Source organism: Euleptes europaea, chromosome 14 (assembly GCF_029931775.1).
Source record: "Euleptes europaea isolate rEulEur1 chromosome 14, rEulEur1.hap1, whole genome shotgun sequence".
Taxonomy (NCBI): Eukaryota; Metazoa; Chordata; class Lepidosauria; order Squamata; family Sphaerodactylidae; genus Euleptes; species Euleptes europaea.
In genome coordinates this window covers 21,883,272-21,901,704 of record NC_079325.1, presented here as the reverse complement: position 1 = coordinate 21,901,704, position 18,433 = coordinate 21,883,272, and the positions used below count along the sequence as shown (strand labels likewise).

The 18,433-nt window shown below is 46.6% G+C and overlaps 1 protein-coding gene across 1 annotated transcript; it reads left to right on the top strand.

The window, feature by feature from the left end:
* The first annotated feature begins 2,363 nt into the window (after positions 1–2,363).
* On the top strand, positions 2,364–11,859 carry STAR (steroidogenic acute regulatory protein). Its single transcript, XM_056860731.1, has 7 exons — positions 2,364–2,443; positions 7,521–7,634; positions 7,804–7,931; positions 8,433–8,591; positions 9,523–9,707; positions 10,946–11,039; positions 11,737–11,859. The coding sequence occupies exons 1-7, from the start codon at positions 2,380–2,382 to the stop codon at positions 11,842–11,844; spliced, it is 852 nt and encodes a 283-aa protein (XP_056716709.1). The 5' UTR covers positions 2,364–2,379; the 3' UTR covers positions 11,845–11,859.
* The last annotated feature ends 6,574 nt before the right edge of the window (positions 11,860–18,433 follow it).

Here is an 18,433-nt window from a genome sequence, read left to right as displayed (position 1 = left end):
GCGGCCCTCCCAGAGGGTGTTCCTGGCACCATGGCTTACAGCGGCGCTGCGGTGCCCTTTAGACCTCCTCTCGCCGACTGTCTGCTGTTGAGCAGCGAGAAAGAGGGGAAAGAGGCTGGCAGCTCCCGGCAGCAGAGCATGCATGCAGGAGCCGATCGGGCTTCAAGGGGGCCATTTTGTGGACTCTGGGGAGGAGAGGGCATGGAGACTGGGGCCCAGTTGCGTGGGGCTCTGTGCGCCGCCGGGTGTGTGTGTGTGTGTGGGCAGGGGAGGCTGGGGCCCGGTCGCACGGGGCCAGCGGGTGTGTGTGTGTGGGAAGGCTTTTCTCTCTTTTCTTCCTCTTTTTCTGTCACTCTTTCTCCTTTTTCCCCTCTCTTTCTCCCTCTCTTTCTCCCTTTCTTTGTCTCCCTCCGTCCTTTTCTTTCTTTCTCCCTCTCTCTCCATTTCTTTCTCCCTTTCTCTCCCTTTCTCCCTCCCTCCCTTTTCCTCTTTCTCTGTTTTCCTTCCTCCCTTGCCGATCGACTGTGGGCTGCGCCCCCCTGGCACTTTGTTTGCTCGGGCCCACTGCTGGCTGCCCTTCCGCCTGGGAGGGGGGAGTGGGGGCACCCTGCAGGCCTTCTCTGTGTGGCCTCCCCTGGGTTGCCAACCTCCAGGTGGTGGCTGGAGACCTGGCAACCCTAGCCTCTTCCCCCCCCCCCGGGAGATCTACACCTGGTATGGCCCCTGAATGATGTCATAAATGTGCAAATGGCCCTTGGCAGGAAAAAGGTTCCCCACCCCGTTTTAGAATATCCAACTAGGATGCAAAGTTGGCAGAAACTTCTTCCTGGATTTAAGAGCCAGTGGGTGCAGTGGTGAGGAGTGTTGGACTAGTATCTGGTATCTGAGCCAGGTTCGAATCCCCGCTCGTGCCATGGAAGCTCGCCGGGTGACCTTAGGCTAGTCACACCCTCTCAGCCTAACTTACCTTACAGGGTTGTTGTGAGGATAATATGGCAGAGAGGAGAATGACGTACCCATATTGGGTCCCCATTGGGGGAGAAAGATGGGGTAGAAATGAAATAATCAAATAAACATAAATAATAAATTAACTCAGGATTTAACGGTTGCAGCATTTCAGCAGACACATTTCTAATGAAGACTGGGAGAGGTGGCATTCATATGCCTGTCTGATCCTACCAGTTCATCTCAAAGAGCAATATCCCTTCCTTAGCATGGTGTAGTGGTTAAAAGTGGTGGTTGGGAGTGGTGGACTCTGATCTGGAGAACTGGGTTTGATTCCCCACTCCTCCACATGAGCGGTGGAGGCTGGTGAACTGGATTTGTTTCCCCACTCTTCTACATGAAGCCAGCTGGGTGGCCTTGGGCTAGTCACAGTTCTCTCAGCCCCACCTACCTCACAGTCTGTCTGTTGTGGGGAGGGGAAGGTGACTGTAAACCAGTTTGAGTCTCCTTAAATGGTAGAGAAAGTTGGCGTATAAAAAACAACTCTTCTTCTTCTTCTTCTTCTTCTTCTTCTTCTTCTTCTTCTTCTTCTTCTTCTTCTTCTTCTTCTTCTTCTTCTTCTTGGTTTATGCACAGATTCATCCTTATTTTGCCATTTCGTCAACAGTTTGGAGTGGTCTATACCCTCTCAGAGTGGATCCTTTGGCTTTTGACTGGATCTTGGTTTGATCTGTGCTCTGCAGAGTAATATGAGAAACTGGCTCTCCTGGCCTTTTTTTGTTTGTGATAATCTCTCCCCCTCCTCTTCTGCTGATTGTCATTCTGGGTATAATCTCTCTGCCAATTTAAATGCAGGATTCCCAATTCCTGGAGATTTGTGGGCAGAGCCAGCAGAGGGAGCTCAGCGAGGCTGGGATGCCATAGAGTCCAACCCCCAAAGCTGCCGTTTTCTCCAGGGAAAGTGACATCAGTTGTAACTTCTGGGAGAACTCCAGGTTCCTACTGGAGGTTGGCGACCTTACGCTTCTTGCATCAGAAGTGAGCTCTTTCTCAGGAAAACATATGCCACAGTCAATTTGTGATTCTTTCAGGTGCCACAAGATTCGTTGCTATTTTTGGCCACCCCTCTGGAAAACCTTCCCAGTTTATTGAAAATCAATACAAGGGATTTTGGCTTAAACTGTTTGTGGATTACACAGTCTCCTCTGAGATAGGGTTCCCCCCTCCCAAGCATGATGTGATACATTTGACCTTGGCGTCAACGGGCCTGCTGTAAGTGATGTCTTTTCTTATCTCTCTGCTGACAAACAAGCATCCTTCGTGGAGTCTATTTAAGCCCTTGGAGAGCAGAGGAAACGGCAGAACAGCACAGCTGCAACCTCCAAGACAGAGAACCCTCAAAACAGGAGCTTTTTGCAACAACAGTGGACGATAATGTTGCCAGCAACCTTCAAGCTGTGTGCGGGCATCTCCTACAGACACCTGCACAACATGACAGGTAAGAAGAAGCCAAGCTGCAGTTGTATTTTTTAAAAATAAAACATCACTGGTTGAAATGGACTAGATGACCCTGGTGGTCCCGTCCAACTCTACGATTCTATAATTCTATGAAATAAAGCAGCAAGTTTGGGGCTAGGAGGATTGGTAGACTGATTGCTAATGAGTGTATATGATGGTCTGGAGAATTCAGGGTTGGATCAAAACTCTCTTGGCCAAGCACTGCATGTAACACTAATGTAAGACCCTGAAAAGACAGAGGCCATTTGTGCATGGCTGTTTCCTCGCGGTCACCCCGCTGACTACCTCAGGGCTTTTCTTTGATTATGCTTTCATTTTCCGACCGTCAGAGGTCGCCTCCCTCTCCCCGCGCGTTTCCACCCGTTTCCCCTGCGTTTTCTGGATTTGCATTAAGCCAGCATCCAGAAAACGCGGGGGAAACACACAGGGAGAGCAAGGCAACCTCTGACGGTTGGAAAATGCAAGCATAATCAAAGAAAAGCTCTGAAGTAGTTGGCAGGGTGACCCCGAAGAAACAGCCATGCAGAAATGGCCATATAAACCTTTCTGATAATCTCTTCTCTTCTCTTCTCTCTTCCTCTCTCTCATTCTCTCTCTCTCTCATTCTCTCTCTCTCTCATTCTTTCTTTCTTTCTTTCTTTCTTTCTTTCTTTCTTTCTTTCTTTCTTTCTTTCTTTCTTTCTTTCTTTCTTTCTATTAAAAAAATTAGAATAAACCAGATAGGGCTGAGGATGTAGCAGGCAAGGTAAAGAAAAGTGTCAGATTTGTCTGGAAATCTGCACAACCCTAAAACCACAGCTGTGGGTGACCTTTTTGTTTGGAGTTGCTTATCTGTATCAGGGCCAGCCCTTAGCTATTATATACTGGTATAATAAATAAAATCTCCCCAGCTGCCTCTGCTTCATATGCTGGGCTTTAAGATTGGCTTGCCAAGAAATTGAGTGGTGGGAAAGAAATTCACAGGGATAGGATCTTTTTTTTTTAAGTGATCATCTTAAATATACATCACAAAACACTGAACAGGATTGCAATCCAAATTAGCATCACAATCCAAGAATCCAAGAAGACACTGCTATTAAGCATACTGGGAATATTACCCAAACAAAATGTGAACTCTCTTGCAAGGGGATCTAAGGCAGCACATATTAGTGAGTGCCTCTGCCAGAACAAACATTCAGACGTTACAACAGCTATTTGTTCCTGGTGAGCGTGAACACAGGTTGCGCTCTCTCGCTTCTTCCAAGAGCCAAAAAACCCCCCTTCTCTGCACCAGACTTGGCATTGTAACTCAGGGAAACTTGCAATGACATTATCACAGACCAACCCACCCCTCAAATCAGCCTGGCAAGAAGGCAGGCAAAACCAAAATCCTTTTATGTGACATGGCATCCATTCTTGGAATGCCCAGATAGTCTGTCCAAAATGCAATCTTCTCCCTACCATTCCCAAATCATATCCATCTACCACAGGTCCACTGAAAGTATAATAAGAACGAGCCAAAGAACCATGCATTGTCCGGCTGACTTTTCCTGCTGTTCTCACAGAATGCTTTGAGGCTCTTTTCACGTCTACTAGTTTCTGCTTTGATTGTGGATTAACAAAAACTGTATTGGGTTTTTAATTAATTAATTTTTTTTGAGACTGAGAGGGCCTTTAGGAAAGAGTTAGATTCCACCCTGTCTGTGTGCCTAGAGCTTACACAAACAAACGCAGACAAGCCCAGACTCCAAGACGACACAAGTGAAAACAGCCATCCTGCTGACTCCATGGAAGGGATCATCTCGTCCCAGCTATTGGCAGAATACAAACCAAGCCATGCAGACTCTGTGCCTAGGAATGCCACCATCCTAAAGGACAATGGTTCTCTGATTTCTGACAGTTGCGGGACTCACAAAGTTCCCCGCTGCCACCACTGCATCTCACACCACTAACTACCTGATCCTTTTTAATTGGAGATGTCAGCAATTGAACCTGGGACCTTCTGCATTCAGAGTAGATGCTCTGCCCCTGAGCCACAGCCCCTGCCAGGATGTGCACAAGCTCTGCTCATTGCCTAGTTTGCTGACACACCTCCCTCCTCCTCCTCTGTCATGCAGAATCTCTGTTAGAAACTAACTCCAGTTACCTGCAACATAGGCCATTTATGCATGGGAGGTTTTGCCTTGGATTTGCAGCTCTCCAGATGCACATTTTCCCCATCCAAATTCTCAAAACTCAACAAATAAGCCCCCATGCAGAGTTTTGAGAATTCGGATGGGGAAAATGTGCATCTAGAGAGTGGCGATGGCGAATCCAAGGCAAAATCTCCCATGCATAAATGGCCATACACATATAGGTGTGCAGGTTAAGGACAGTTAGTTCTCTCCCACACAAAGTAGCATTCTAAACCTGGTTTAGAATTCCTAATTGTGGGAGGAAAGCTAATTTGAGTTAATTGATATGCCTGCATTTGTGTGTCATGGAGTTAATTTCTAAGTGGGGCAGGGCGGGGGGGGGGGGGTGTGCGCACAGACCCAGAGAAGCCAGCTAGGTTCATGCACATCTTGGTTTAAATTCAGTTAACCATGGTGTCTGAATGCAGCCAAAGTGTCTATCCATCAAGAAAATTGGGATTTAAATTGTATCCTCCTTTATGGGCATTTATAGCCCCACCCATCAGGATCGATATAAGATAGGTGTGCCTACTACTTACAATGTATTTAGTACTTGTGGCCCTAATTCAGAGGTATTTGAATGCTGCAGAGTTATTGGTATACACTTTTATCCCACCCTTCCTCCAAGGAGTTCGGAGCAATGTACTTTGGGTTCCCTCCTCTCCCATCCTCCTAACAGCCCCGTGAATAGGGTTGCCAACCTCCAGGTGGCACTTGGAGATCTCCCACTATTACAGTTGGTCTCCAAACGACTAAGATCAGTTCCCCTGGAGAAAATGGCTGCTTTGGAAGGTAGACTCTATGGCATTATACCTTGCTGAGTTTCCTCCACGCCTCAAACCCCATCCTCCCTAGGCTCCACCCCCAAAATCTCCAGGTATTTCCCAACTCAGAGCTGGCAACCCTGCCTGTGAAGTAGGTTAGGCTCAGAGCCAAGTGACTGGCCCAGCACCACCCAGCCAGCTTTGCAGATGAATGGGGATTTGAACGCAGGCCTCAGTATTCTGTCTAGGGTTTTGCCTGCAGTGTAAATGCACTATAGTGCATTTCTGTCAAGCAAAGCACCATCTCTACCTGTTATTTCGTAATTGCCTTTCCCCACCCCGCTGCTGTGTACTGATGGGTCTTGCTTCATAATGATAGCTGAAATTGATGTTCTGCATTGCTGTTCATTAAATACTGTCCTGGCCCCAGCATGCCCTTGCGTCTGATAAATTACATTTGGCCTTCTGCAGACGGAAGGTTGCTGTGTACATTTATCTGGCCAGTTAAAGAAACCTCTGCAGTATCAGTTGGGGGGGGGGGGGAGAATAGAGAGACTGTAAAAATGTGCATCTTCTCATCCCATGATTGTCTGGTGTACCTGGCTAGAGTTCAGTATGCTGAAAAATGAAATGTGTCTTCCATAAGACAGAATTTACAAACAGGTCTGTAGCACAGCAGCAAAGCAGATGTTTTGCACACAGCAAGTCTCAGATTCAATCCCCAGTTATTAGGGTCTCCGGTAACAGTAGGATTGCCAATTCCAGGTTGGAAAATCCCTGGATTTGGGGGCAGTGCCTAAGCAGGGTGGAGTTTGAAGAAGGGAGGAAGCTCAGAAGGGATATAATTTAGGATTGCCAACTCCAGGTTGGGACATTCCTGGAGATTTGGGAGCGAGCTTGGTGAGAGCAGGATCTGGGAAGGGGAGAGACCTCAGCAGAATGCCATACAATCTACCAAATCAGCCATTTCCTCCAGGGGAACTGATTTCTGAAGATCAGTGGAAACTCCCGGAGATCTCCAGGCCCCACCTGGAGGTTGGCAACCTTTGCTAACAGTGATGGGAAAGGCTTACCTGAGATCCTAGAGAGCCATTGTGTTTTTAGAATAGACTATATGGGGCTAGATGAACCCATTGCTCTGGTTCAGTGCTGGCAGGTTCTGTACAAGCTGCCATGAATGGCTTAAAAAAATACAATCCATGTAATACCTTTTATTAGGACCAACCTGAAGGCATGTAAGAGGTTGCAAGCGTTCGAGTTCCACAGAACTCTTCATTGGGACAGATGTTATGAAAGAAAAAAAAGGGAGAAAGCAGGCATTTCAGGTCATCATGATTTTAACACTCTCTCAAGCCAGGATATGGTGGGATTTCTGGCAGACAAAGGAGATTCAGGTTGCAGCAAAATGCCCTCCCGCCCCCCATCCAAAGCAAGCTGTATCTGCTCTCTTTATGGTACTGACATTTGTCCCTGCAATTTATCCAGATGATCATTTCATCTTTTATGCAATATTTTCCTTCTCTGAAGAGCACTCGATAATCACATGCCAGTTGGCCTTTTTGTCTGTTATCTGTGATTCGTAGCTGTGTTGTGTTTATTTAAAGCCACCTTGCTCATTGGAAGCCAGCGTTTAAACTAGGTTTTCCTACATGTGTGCATCGTATACTGGTGGGTTTGTGGTGGAAGTGCATTATTTACATGTACAATATTTTCTTCAGGATGCACCAGAGAAGAAACTGGATTCTGCCAGTTTGCCAAGGAAGCTAGCAGTGCACAGCACTGATTGGCTCTGCTCTGTGAGGTCAAATCTGCCTCTATCTCTAGCAGATGCTCTAACTTTAAAAAACAAACAAACAGCAACTTGTGCTTTTTCAGTTATAGCTTTTTTATTTTAAAGTACAGCTCACCAGAAGCAGGCTGTGTCTTACAAGTTTTGTCTACCTAGAAATGCATTGCATTTTGTACTCTAGTACAGGAATAGGTTCTGCCTGGTCTTGGTGAATCTACCTTGTGCTAATGGTCATAGGACCATCATGGGCTCACGGTGCCCGTGTTTTACGGGCAAAACCCTAGACAGAATACCCTTCTTCTCTTCTGCAGTTCTTTTTTTCATCCCAATATGTTCCTTTCCTCCCCTTAGGTTTGAAGAGACAGGCTGCTGTTGCAATCACCCAGGAGCTGAATAAATATACATTTGCCAGGCCAGGCCCCAGTAAGTGGATCAACCAAGTTCGCAGAAGGAGCTCTCTGCTAAGTAAGTACAACAATGGGAGATAACAGGCCTTGACAACCCCCAACCCGCCAGATCCTGAACATTTTGCCCTTGTGTTTTTAGGACAGCACCCTCTTGATTGGCGTCAACCACTGAAAACATTGCCAGTCTCTCTCTTTCTGTCTCATTTTATAATCTCCCATCCTTACAGGCTCTAGACTGGAGGAGAAGACCTTTGGTGAAGCAGAGATGTCCTACATCAAACAGGGAGAGGAGGCCCTTCAGAAATCGCTTAAAATTCTCAGCAACCAGGGTGGCTGGAAAACAGAGACCGTGGTGGTAGGTTAGCCACACCTTTGTTGGTTGATTTCCTATGCAACGGCAAGGTTAAGGTTGCCAACTTCCAGGTACTAACTGGAAATCTCCTGCTATTACAACTGATCTCCAGCCAATAGAGATCGGTTCACCGGAGAAAATGGCTGCTTTGGTAATTGGACTCTATGGCATTGAAGTCCCTCCCCTCCCCAAACCCCGTCCTCCTTAGGCTCCACCCCAAAAATCCCCCACTGGTGGCAAAGAGGGACCTGGCAACCCTACTGCAAGGGCTCTGGGCAGTTTTTAATTTCTCCGTATGCCGTTTTAACCTTGCAAATACCCGTTGAAGTGGGATTGATTGAGAGGGATTAATCTGTCCACGGTTACTCCATGACGATCATAGCGGAACAGAAAACGGATCTGCTCTCTTCCATTTGTCTGCCACATTACATAATTCTTAGCAAGTCTGTCTTGGTTCACGCCAGCCAGTTATACTAATCCTTCGAGGTCTTTCCCTTTCTGCAGGACAACGGCGACAAAGTTCTCAGCAAAGTACTCCCAGATGTAGGGAAAGTATTTCGGCTGGAGGTGGTGGTCGATCAACCCATGGATTGCATCTACAGCGAGCTGGTGGAGAAGATGGAGCAGATGGGCAACTGGAACCCGAATGTCAAAGAAATCAAGGTGAATAAACAAGAGAGATGGGTGGGAGGAGGTGCTTTCTCAGAAAAGAGGGACCAGCCACTGGGTCAGGCATTCAGGTCTACAAGGACTATTAAGCATATATTTTTGCTAGTGTGGAGCTTTTGATAAAGGAGCACAGCGCCATATAGAGACAGAGCAAGAGTCGACAGTAGGGTTGCCAAGTGCCAGGTGGTGGCGGTCACACCCCCCCCCCTGCGCCAATCCACTTGGCTTCCCACTGACCAGCTGAAGGTCGGCAGGCAATGTGTGCACGTGCACCTACCCATGGCGCCACGTCACTTCTGGGTGTAAATGCATGGCAAAGGGCTGTTTACCACTCAGACTCCCAGTTTGAGTGGTAAAAGCCCCTTGTGATGTGGCACTTCCAGTTTACACCCGGAAGTGATGCGATTGCATCAGCGCGGCCGCACGATCATACCTCACCACCGCCCAAAAAACCTCCCGCCAGAGGAGAGGAGGCACCTGGTAAGCCTAGTCGACAGGACCCAGGTCATCAGTTGCTTGAGCCCCTCTTAGCACGGGTCTGCAATGTTTTACTTTCCCACTAGAACACAAATGGGGATTTTTTAGTGATATTAAACCAGGCAAACTGTTAAGATTTCAAATCCGTGAAGCTTTCATATTCCGAAATAGGACATTTTAAAATTAAGCAATTTTAAAAAATCAGTCTGGGTTTGAGTTTAAGCACATAATCACCTCTCTGCAACAGAGCTTCCTCTCCTATTCAAAATGTGCACAGTACTTGTTAGGGAGGGACCATGGCTCAGTGATAGGGTTGCCAACCTCCAGGTACTAGCTCAGCCCCCAAATCTCCAGGAGATTCCTGACTTGGAATGGCAACCCTAGACTTGAGCCTCTCCCCCAAGTGAACTAACTAACTTGCTTTTCTTTCTTGCCAATCTCGATGTAGATACTTCAGAAAATTGGCAAAGACACGGTGATCACCCATGAAACTGCCGCCACCACCCCCGGCAATATAGTCGGGCCACGAGACTTTGTGAGCGTCCGCTGCTCTAAGAGGCGGGGTTCAACATGTGTGCTGGCCGGCATGGCCACAGCCTACACAGGAATGCCTGAACAAAAAGGGGTCATCAGGTAAGCGACTTGACCCTCCCCAAAAAAACTGCCTTAATTTACAGCATCCAATATTGAAAATACAGCTGTGCCTAGGGTTTCCAGGTCCCTCTTCACCACCCCCAGGAGGATTTTGGGGCAGAGCCTAAGGAGGGCAGGGTTTGGGGAGGGGAGGGACTTCAGTGCCATAGAGTCCAATTGTCAAAGGTGGCCATTTTCTCCAGGTGAACTGATCTCTATCAGCTGGAGATTAGTTGTAATAGCAGGAGATCTCCAGCTACTACCTGGAGGTGGGCAACCCTACTAACTGTGCCTCTATAGTCTGGCTGCTTGAGGAAGAAGTTCACACTTACTCTTGTGACTTAGGAAAGAGATAGAAGTTCCTTATAGTGAGAGAAGTCCATACTAGATAGGAAAGACAGAGTAAAGGCTTCAAGCTAACTATCTAAGCTAGGATGGAGAGAGATTGTAGAAAGCATGTCCAGCCCTCATGGTTATAGCCCTCTATCGGCTGGAGATCAGTTGTAATAGCAGGAGATCTCCTGCTACTACCTGGAGGTTGGGGGGGGGGGAGAAACAGGCACCTCTATACTAATACCAAAGGTTAGGAAAACAGTATAGGAGCGAAAAACATTTACAAACAACATTTATATAAGCTACTGAGATTCCTATTGAAGATTGTGGCTTCTTATTCATCTGAAAATTGAACTTGAACTTATACATACTTGGTACTCTGCTGAGACAGATTTTTGGCTCCTTTATTGTATATTTTGTACATACTATGTGTTGGTTATAGTGTGGTTACTTGTATTTGTACATTGTATGTTTACAGGAATCTCAGTAGCTTATATAAAAATTGCACCTTGTTTGTAAATGTTTTTCGCTCCTATACTACCTGGAGGTTGGCAACCCTGCTCATGGTGGAGAGAAAGAGAGAGAAGGGAAGTGACTGGAAGAAAGGAACCCCTGAGAGTTGCATTTAGGGTTGCCAACCTCCAGGGAATAGCTGGAGATCTGCTATTACAGCTGATATCCAGCCAATAAGAGATCAGTTCACCTGGAGAAAATGGACGCTTTGACAATTGGACTCTATGGCATTGAAGTCCCTCCCCTCCCCAAACCCCGCCCTCCTCAGGCTCCGCCCTAAAAACCTTCCACTGTGGCGAAGAGGGGCCTGGAAACCCTACCTAGAACTCTAATATAACATGGAATAGACTTTTGAATATTGTGCTAATGTGGTATTCCCTATTCTTCCACAGAGCTGAGAACGGACCCACGTGTATGGTTCTTCGGCCACTCACAGGCAATCCCTCCCAGACCAAGCTGACCTGGCTTCTGAGCATTGATTTAAAGGTATGAGACGTCATTCATTGGGTTTGACGGAGCTGCTGGATTGTTAATCATCCTAGGCTCTGATATTGTTCTGGCAGAACTCAGGAGCTGGATTTTAGAGTTCAAGACACAAAGACCTCAGACCACTTTTCTTAGGAAAAACAAGGTTTATTTAGCAATTGCTAGTCCCAGCTTTCGCTCTTGTGAGTGATAAAAAAGAAAGCTCGGCCCTGAACAGAGGCGTGCAAAACCTTTTATAATCTTTGGTTAGTTCATTATGCATTTTCTAAAATACGTCACTTATACATTATACTAATGATTGGTTTACAACTTTTCTGCTAACTTATTGGTTGATTATTATGTAATTCATTTGTTAATTGGCTTATTCATACAGACATTTCATTGGTAAATCATAAAGCAGCAATAACATGATTGGTTAAATAAACTTGTGTAGAGTCCATTGTTAAAACACCTGATATTCTATCTAATCTTCCTCCCTAGTAATTCCCTGGCGCCTTTTCTGTTTTTCAACCTTGGGCTTGGCTGAATAATAACTTTTTGGTTATGTTATTGTCTCCTTCTTGCCTCTCCCTGTCTATCTCTGAACTAGATATATCTTCTTGGGCCCCTCCTTTGGAATCCAGTAATTTCCCAAAAGGCCTATTAATTTTCCAGAGGCTTGCTGTCTCAATATAGTGTCTTTTTTCTTCTCCCCCAGGGATGGCTGCCGAAGACACTCATCAACCAGGTCCTCTCCCAAACCCAAGTGGAATTTGCTAACCACCTGCGCAACCGTCTAAGCCACACTCCTGCCGTATCCTGCTGAAACAAGACCACCTCCATGTGTAACGGGCCGCAGCTGTGCCAGCATAAGGCAAGCAGCCCCCTCCCTGTCCGACCAAGAGGGGATACAGCCTACCGTTTAGATGTGTGCACTCTTAGATTAACGTGTAGAAATGAACCCAGAGAAGGATGCAGTTCTGCTAGTTAAGGGTCACTCAGAAAACAGGGCTGGGTCTGCAGCCGATTTCAGGGGCGGGGGGATTTGTAACTTTTAAATACAAATGATAGCGGTGGGGGATCACTGCCCAGGAAGACACCTCTGTGCCCCTGGCGGGGAGCAGACTGTTCACCTGCCACCCAGTACACTTGCTGGAAAAATGGGCATCTTTTTCTTCCCAAGCAATAGCACTGTACAAATGGAGGAAGCGGGCTACCTATTTGCTCCATTATTCACTTCAAGAGAAATGGAGAGTTTGGCATTTAGTTGAAAATACACTGAATCTCAAACAGCAGAAATTACAGAATTCATCCATGATTTAAGACTGTCCTGAACTCCAACTCTATACTTTTTCACAAAAGCTTAATGGATGTCTTTTGCTTTGATTTATGGAAATATTTATGCCCTGCCCATCCTCCAAGGAGCTCAGGGAAGGGGGTGGCAGGCGTAGTCACATGCCCTCAACCATTTTGCAGGTGAAAAGAGGGACGGGCATTGCATCACTCCCCTCAGGATTGCCAGCCTCCAGGTGGGGCCGGGAGATCTCACTGAACCACAACGGATCTCCAGAAAACAGATCAGTTCCCCTGGAGGACATGAGAGTGAACTCTATGGCATCACAGCCCTGCTGGGGGCCTCCTCTTCCCCAAACCCCCCCTTCCCCAGGCTCCACCCCCAAAATCTCCAGGAATTTCCTAACCTGGAGTTGGCAACCCTACCTTCTGCCCCAGTTCGCAGAACCAGGACTGCTACTTCAAAGCCTGCCTGCTTTAAGCATTTATGAAGGCTTTGCTCTGCCTGCTAGAGACAAAAGCAGTTGTTTGAAATAGGCCTTGGCATCTGCCTGGGAGGAAATAACAGATTGCCTGCGGCCTGATACCTAATAATGTACATTACAGTCAGTACATCCCATATCGCCCTGCCCATATGGAACTTCGGCCTGAATTAAATGTAACTCCACCTGAGGCAAAAGCACTTTCCGATGGGATTTTGCTAGCATTGTCATGGGGAGGGGAATTTCTTTTTCCAACATTCACTATATTTTCGATGTAGCCATTGAGTCCTCTGATTCTCTTTCAAAAGAAGGGTTTCTGTTTGATACTTTCTGTTACACCTCTGTGCGCATGTTTGTAATTTTAGCCCTTGCTCTGCCCCCAAAACCTCCCGCCAGTGGCAAAGAGGGACCTGGCAACCTTACTCTGAGCACAGACAGAGTAATATTCTGAAACTTTACAGAACTTCCCTCTGTGCCCCTCCTTTCTTCAGACTTCTCTTTTGATCAAAAACAAATCGATTTGAAACAGTCTCTACATTCCTAAATAGAGGGAAAGAAACCGATTGTTGGATTTCAGGGAGAAATCGGGTAAAGGGGAATTAAGCGCATTCCTCTTTAACAACACTAGATTTTGCATTTGCACTGTGTCTTCTTTAAACTGGGCTGCTACCTGTACTGATATAAGCCGAGGTTAAAGAAGACAGACTCCATGCGCGCTGTGCATAACCCTACAGGAAAGTGCTTTCACCTTGGCCAGTGCAGTGTTTAAAGCACGCAGCTGAGAACCGTCAGGGATGACTGAAAGATGGATGCCTACGCTAACAACAACCAAAAAAAATGTAAAAAGCAAGCTCCAAATGGCAAAATGGAGAGTGCGGCTGAGCAGGTACAGGGCCTGAAAAATCCCTCCTTCAAAACCTGTCATTGCTGGGAAACCATTTGCACAAGCCCTTAGTCCCTTTCTCCTACTGAAACTAAGTTTAAGCAAGTGTACCTGAAACAAACACATATTCTTCCCCTGTTTCTTTACCCCTTTCTCCGTTTCCCTCTGTTGTCTCCCTTGTGTCAAATTTTAAATTGTAAGCTCCTTGGAGCAGGGACCCATCATCTCGTTCCTTGTCAAGCGTCACACACACCGATGGTCACTAGAGACCTTTGGTGGGTGTAGAGAGTGAGAGACCCTTAAGGCCATAGCAAACTTTAACAGGCCTCACTGTGTGCTGGATTGTGGCTAAAATGCGCCATCTAGATTTTAAGCCGTCTGCAAGGACTGAGTTACCTCTGCATTTTTGTGAGATGCCCAGCACATATTTGCTGGTTCAGGCATCGCATAACAATATGGCTTAATTAAACTAAGCACGGCATGATTGTCCAGACACAGGGCCACTCCGTTATGTTGGATCTGAAGTTTATTAACCACACTTAAACTTAACTCTGGTTTTGTGTGGCGTACAAGTGTGAGAATCCTGACTCTCGGTTCCAAAAGGTCCAGACCTGCCATCTCTCAGATGTGAAGGTGCTGAAGTCAGCATTCATCTAGACAAAGCAGGATTTCTGCAGTGTGAATCTCACTTTCATGAACTAACCATAGTTAGCACAAAACCCTGTTGGTGTTTTTTAATGTCTGAACCGAGACTATCTCAGCACTACTTTCATTTTTAGTCCCTTAAGATTCACAGCTTGGTAATAATATGGTTAAGATGGAAACACATGAGGATAGCTTTTTAAATTATTAGTTTATGCTGCAGCCCTCGATAAATGGCAGTAGCAGATTAAGACACTCTTCAAATCCTGTTGGATGTTGATAGGTTTCTGAATTGCCCAAGAGGAATTCATTTTAACTTGTTTCGAGCTGAGGGCTTTAAAAGCATGCACCTAAGGGGTTACATATTCTTCTGCCCTTAAGCATAAGTAAATTAGTGCATCCTGTTCATTCTGAAATTGCGTTGCGGGGGATCAGGATGCAATTCTGGGTACACCACAAGCCAGTTCTTTCATGCTGGGTTTAACTTGTTAACAACACCAAGCCAGTTCTCCCAGTTGCTCAAAGAACCTGTGATTCCCAAGTCATGATTCCTAAAAAGCTTGGGGTTTTGCTAAGCCAGAGCTGGCCATTCGCCAGCCTTACACACAATAACCTTTACAGGTTTGGACTCTATGTTAGGCAGAGTCACTTCTAAGTAGACAGTGTGTATGTATTTATTTTTTGTTTGTTTGCTTCTTTGGACGAGGTGTTTATTTAATATTTATTGCAGCCATGTGTTGTCAAAAGACAACATTTTTCTGGTTCTCTTCTGTACTTGATTAACCTCACAAGGAAACAGGCAGATAATGCAATGTGAAGATTGCTATGCAAGGACACAAGACTCGTTTCTAGCCCTGTTTGGGGGTAGGGAAATCAAAGTTCTCTGTGATCTGCACAATCGAAAGCTAGTTGCAACTTGATAGTAAGAGCCTGATGGTCTCATGCTCCCAGTTTAAGAAAGGTAACTCAGCTGTCAAACTCAGTGAATCTATACTCTGAAAATAAACATTTGCATGAATAAAAAAGGTTGCATGTGGCTCTCTTTTCAGGATGGTCTAGATGACTATACATAACATCCAACTGAAAACACTACCTTTCCCACTGTTGTGCCCTACCTCTAATAGACGTGTTCGTCCAAGTCGACCTTGCCTTTTCTTCAAGTTCAGGGCAGCATGTACACCCCCTTACCTTCACAACAACCCTGCACAGCTTCCCACAGCTGGTGTCTCCCCCAGGTTAATCCTCCTTTCTGTCAGTTATATTCCACAGCTAAAGCCATTCCGGTAAGATTTCTGCCACTTATGTTTTGATACGCAAGCCTGATCTTCTGGAGACACAGCTGGGGGTCAGCATGGAGAGAGGGAAAAAAGGACACATCAGACTGTTGGTCCATCAAAATTAGTACTGTCTACTCAGACTGGCAGCATCTCTCCAGGGTCTCAGGCAGAGGTCTTTCACATCACCTACTTGCCTAGTCCCTTTAACTGGAGATGCCGGGGATTGAACCTGGGACCCTCTCCATGCCAAGCAGATGATCGACCACCAGGCCACACACCTCTGCCCCAAGCAGTCCTTCCTCTGTATTGGGCTGCAGTTGATTATTGCTGAGATTTTTGCCGAGGTTTTGCTATCGTCCCTATTAGGCTCTGGCTGAACACCTCCATTCTTTCTCTTCAGTCTCGGCATTTCTCAGTTTAACTGAAGCCAGTCTTTCAGTCTGCCTGATGGCCCTGGAATAGCAGGGAAGAGCTAGATTTTTTTACATTAGAAGAAGAAGAGTTGGTTTTTATAAGCCGACTTTCTCTATCACTTAAGGGAGACTCAAAATGGCTTACTATCGCCTTCCCCACAACAGACACCCTGTGAGGTAGATGGGGCTGAGAGAGCTCTAACAGAGCTGTGACTTGCCAAAGGTCCCCCAGCTGGCTTCGTGTGGAGGATGGGAGGGGGGAACAAATCCAGTTCACCAGAGTGGGGAATCAAACCCGGTTCTCCAGATCTGAGTCCACCGCCCCAACCACTGCTCTTAACCACACCACCACGCTGGCTCTCTACCATAGTAACCCAAGGCGCTTTGCCTTCCAGCTGTCATTCCTGTACAGTATTCCAGTATGACCTGCCCATACACTAGGGGAGTGTGGAGTGCAGAAAACTGTAATGTGTAAACTGAAGCTGCAGGCCACTGTGCCCCCCCTCCCACTCCCTACTGCCTCAACTATTTATTTTTCTTAGGGAGGTGGGAGACAGCAGACCAAGTGTCCCTCTGGTGAAAATGAAAATGTGCAGTCAGGCACGCTGGAGAGCTACATTTTGACAAAAGCGACATAAAAGATCACATCAACACTGTGAAGAGGCAGCTATATCTTTGACCAGAACAGAGATGAAATAATTCATGTCGGTACAGTGTAGAAATTCTTAATGAGCCGAGTTCTTCAAGAGCGGTGCATTCATATCACAGTGGTGTGCCACCAGTGACTCCATTTCAAATAAAGGACATATTGCTTTTAGGTTTATAAAATTATGCATGGTATGGAGAGAGTGGACAGGGAGAAGCTTTTCTCCCTCTCTCATAATGCTAGAACGCAGGGTCATCTGCTGAAGCTGGAGGGTGAGACATTCAAAATAGATAAAAGGAAGTATTTCTTCACACAATGCATAGTTAAATTGTGGAACTCCCTGCCCCAGGATATGGTGATGGCTGCCAATTTGGAAGACTTTATGAGGAGAGTGGACATGTTCATGGAGGAGAGGGCTATTTATGGCTACTTGTAAAAATGAATACTAGTCATGATGCATACCTATTCAGGATCAGAGGAACATGCCTGTCATATTAGGTGCTGTGGAACACAGGCAGGATGGTGCTGCTGCAGTCATCTTGCTTGCGGGCTTCCTAGAGGCACCTGGTTGGCCACTGTGTGAACAGACTGCTGGACTTGATGGGCCTTGGTCTGATCCAGCATGGCCTTCTGTTATGTTTAGGGCTGAACCTTTAAGCCCAAGACTGCAGGCATTCACTTGGTGCTCCATTTCTAAATTTGCGAGTGTCATTTCTACATCCACTTGGGGACGCACACAAAAGTTTTACCCTTTCAACCACAGAGATGCTTGCAATGTGCAGAACCTTCCAAAGCACCAAGCGAAAACTGGGAGATGACCCCATTTGCCAACAATGTTTTTTCAAACAGGATGGTTCCCAAAACTGGTTTCTTACGCAAATACATTGATGAAAGAATCATACACATACATACAGGAACTAATGCTTAAGATTTTGGGAATGACACCTCTTGGAAACCGGCATTCTGTCCCTGGCAAGGAAGTTCTCGTCTCAAAGGCGTTGCAGAGATGTGGACAAAGGATAGGGGGTGGATGTCCGGTCACTGTTAGTTCTCTCTCCCCCCGCACTAGAAGCAGAGCACTGACTGTAAGAGACGCCGCCAGATGTCTGTTTTCCAGATGTACCCAGTTGCTCAGAACAGGTCTCTCCCTGACCACAGAAATCAAGAGGAGAGGGCGCCAAAACTCCTGGGGGTGTCAGGAAGGCAGGGTGCAGCCGAATGTTCTAACAGGAAGAATTTTCTAACAGAGCAGTTCCTCAGTACAACAGGCTTCCTCAGGAGGTGGTAAACTCTCCTTCCCTGGAGGTTTTTAAGAAGAGGCTAGATGGTGCAGAGTGGTAAGCTGCAGTACTGCAGTCACAACCTGAGTTCGATCCCGACAGAAGTCAGTTTCAGGTAACTTGCTCAAGGTCGACTCAGCCTTCCATCCTTCCGAGGTCGGTCAAATGAGTACACAGCTTGTTGGGGGTAAAGGGAAAACGACTGGGGAAGGCACTGGCAAACCACCCCGTAAAACAAAGTCTGCCTAGTAAATGTCGGGATGTGACGTCACCCCATGGGTCAGGAATGACAAGGTGCTTGCACAGGGGACCTTTACCTTTTAGATGGCCATCTGTTGGCAATGCTGACTCTATGACCTTAGGCAGATGATGAGAGGGAGGGCATCTTGGCCATCTTCTGGGCATGGAGTAGGGGTCACTGTGAGCATGTGGGGGAGGTAGTTGTGAATTTCCTGCATTGGGCAGGGGGTTGGACTAGATGACCCTGGTGGTCCCTTCC

Bases quoted from the DNA above. Each gene is read 5' to 3' on its own strand.
- STAR (XM_056860731.1), top strand. From the start codon at position 2,380: ATGTTGCCAGCAACCTTCAAGCTGTGTGCGGGCATCTCCTACAGACAC. The intron at 2,444-7,520 runs GTAAGAAGAAGC...TCCTCCCCTTAG, and splicing joins ACACCTGCACAACATGACAG to GTTTGAAGAGACAGGCTGCT. The intron at 9,708-10,945 runs GTAAGCGACTTG...ATTCTTCCACAG, and splicing joins GAACAAAAAGGGGTCATCAG to AGCTGAGAACGGACCCACGT.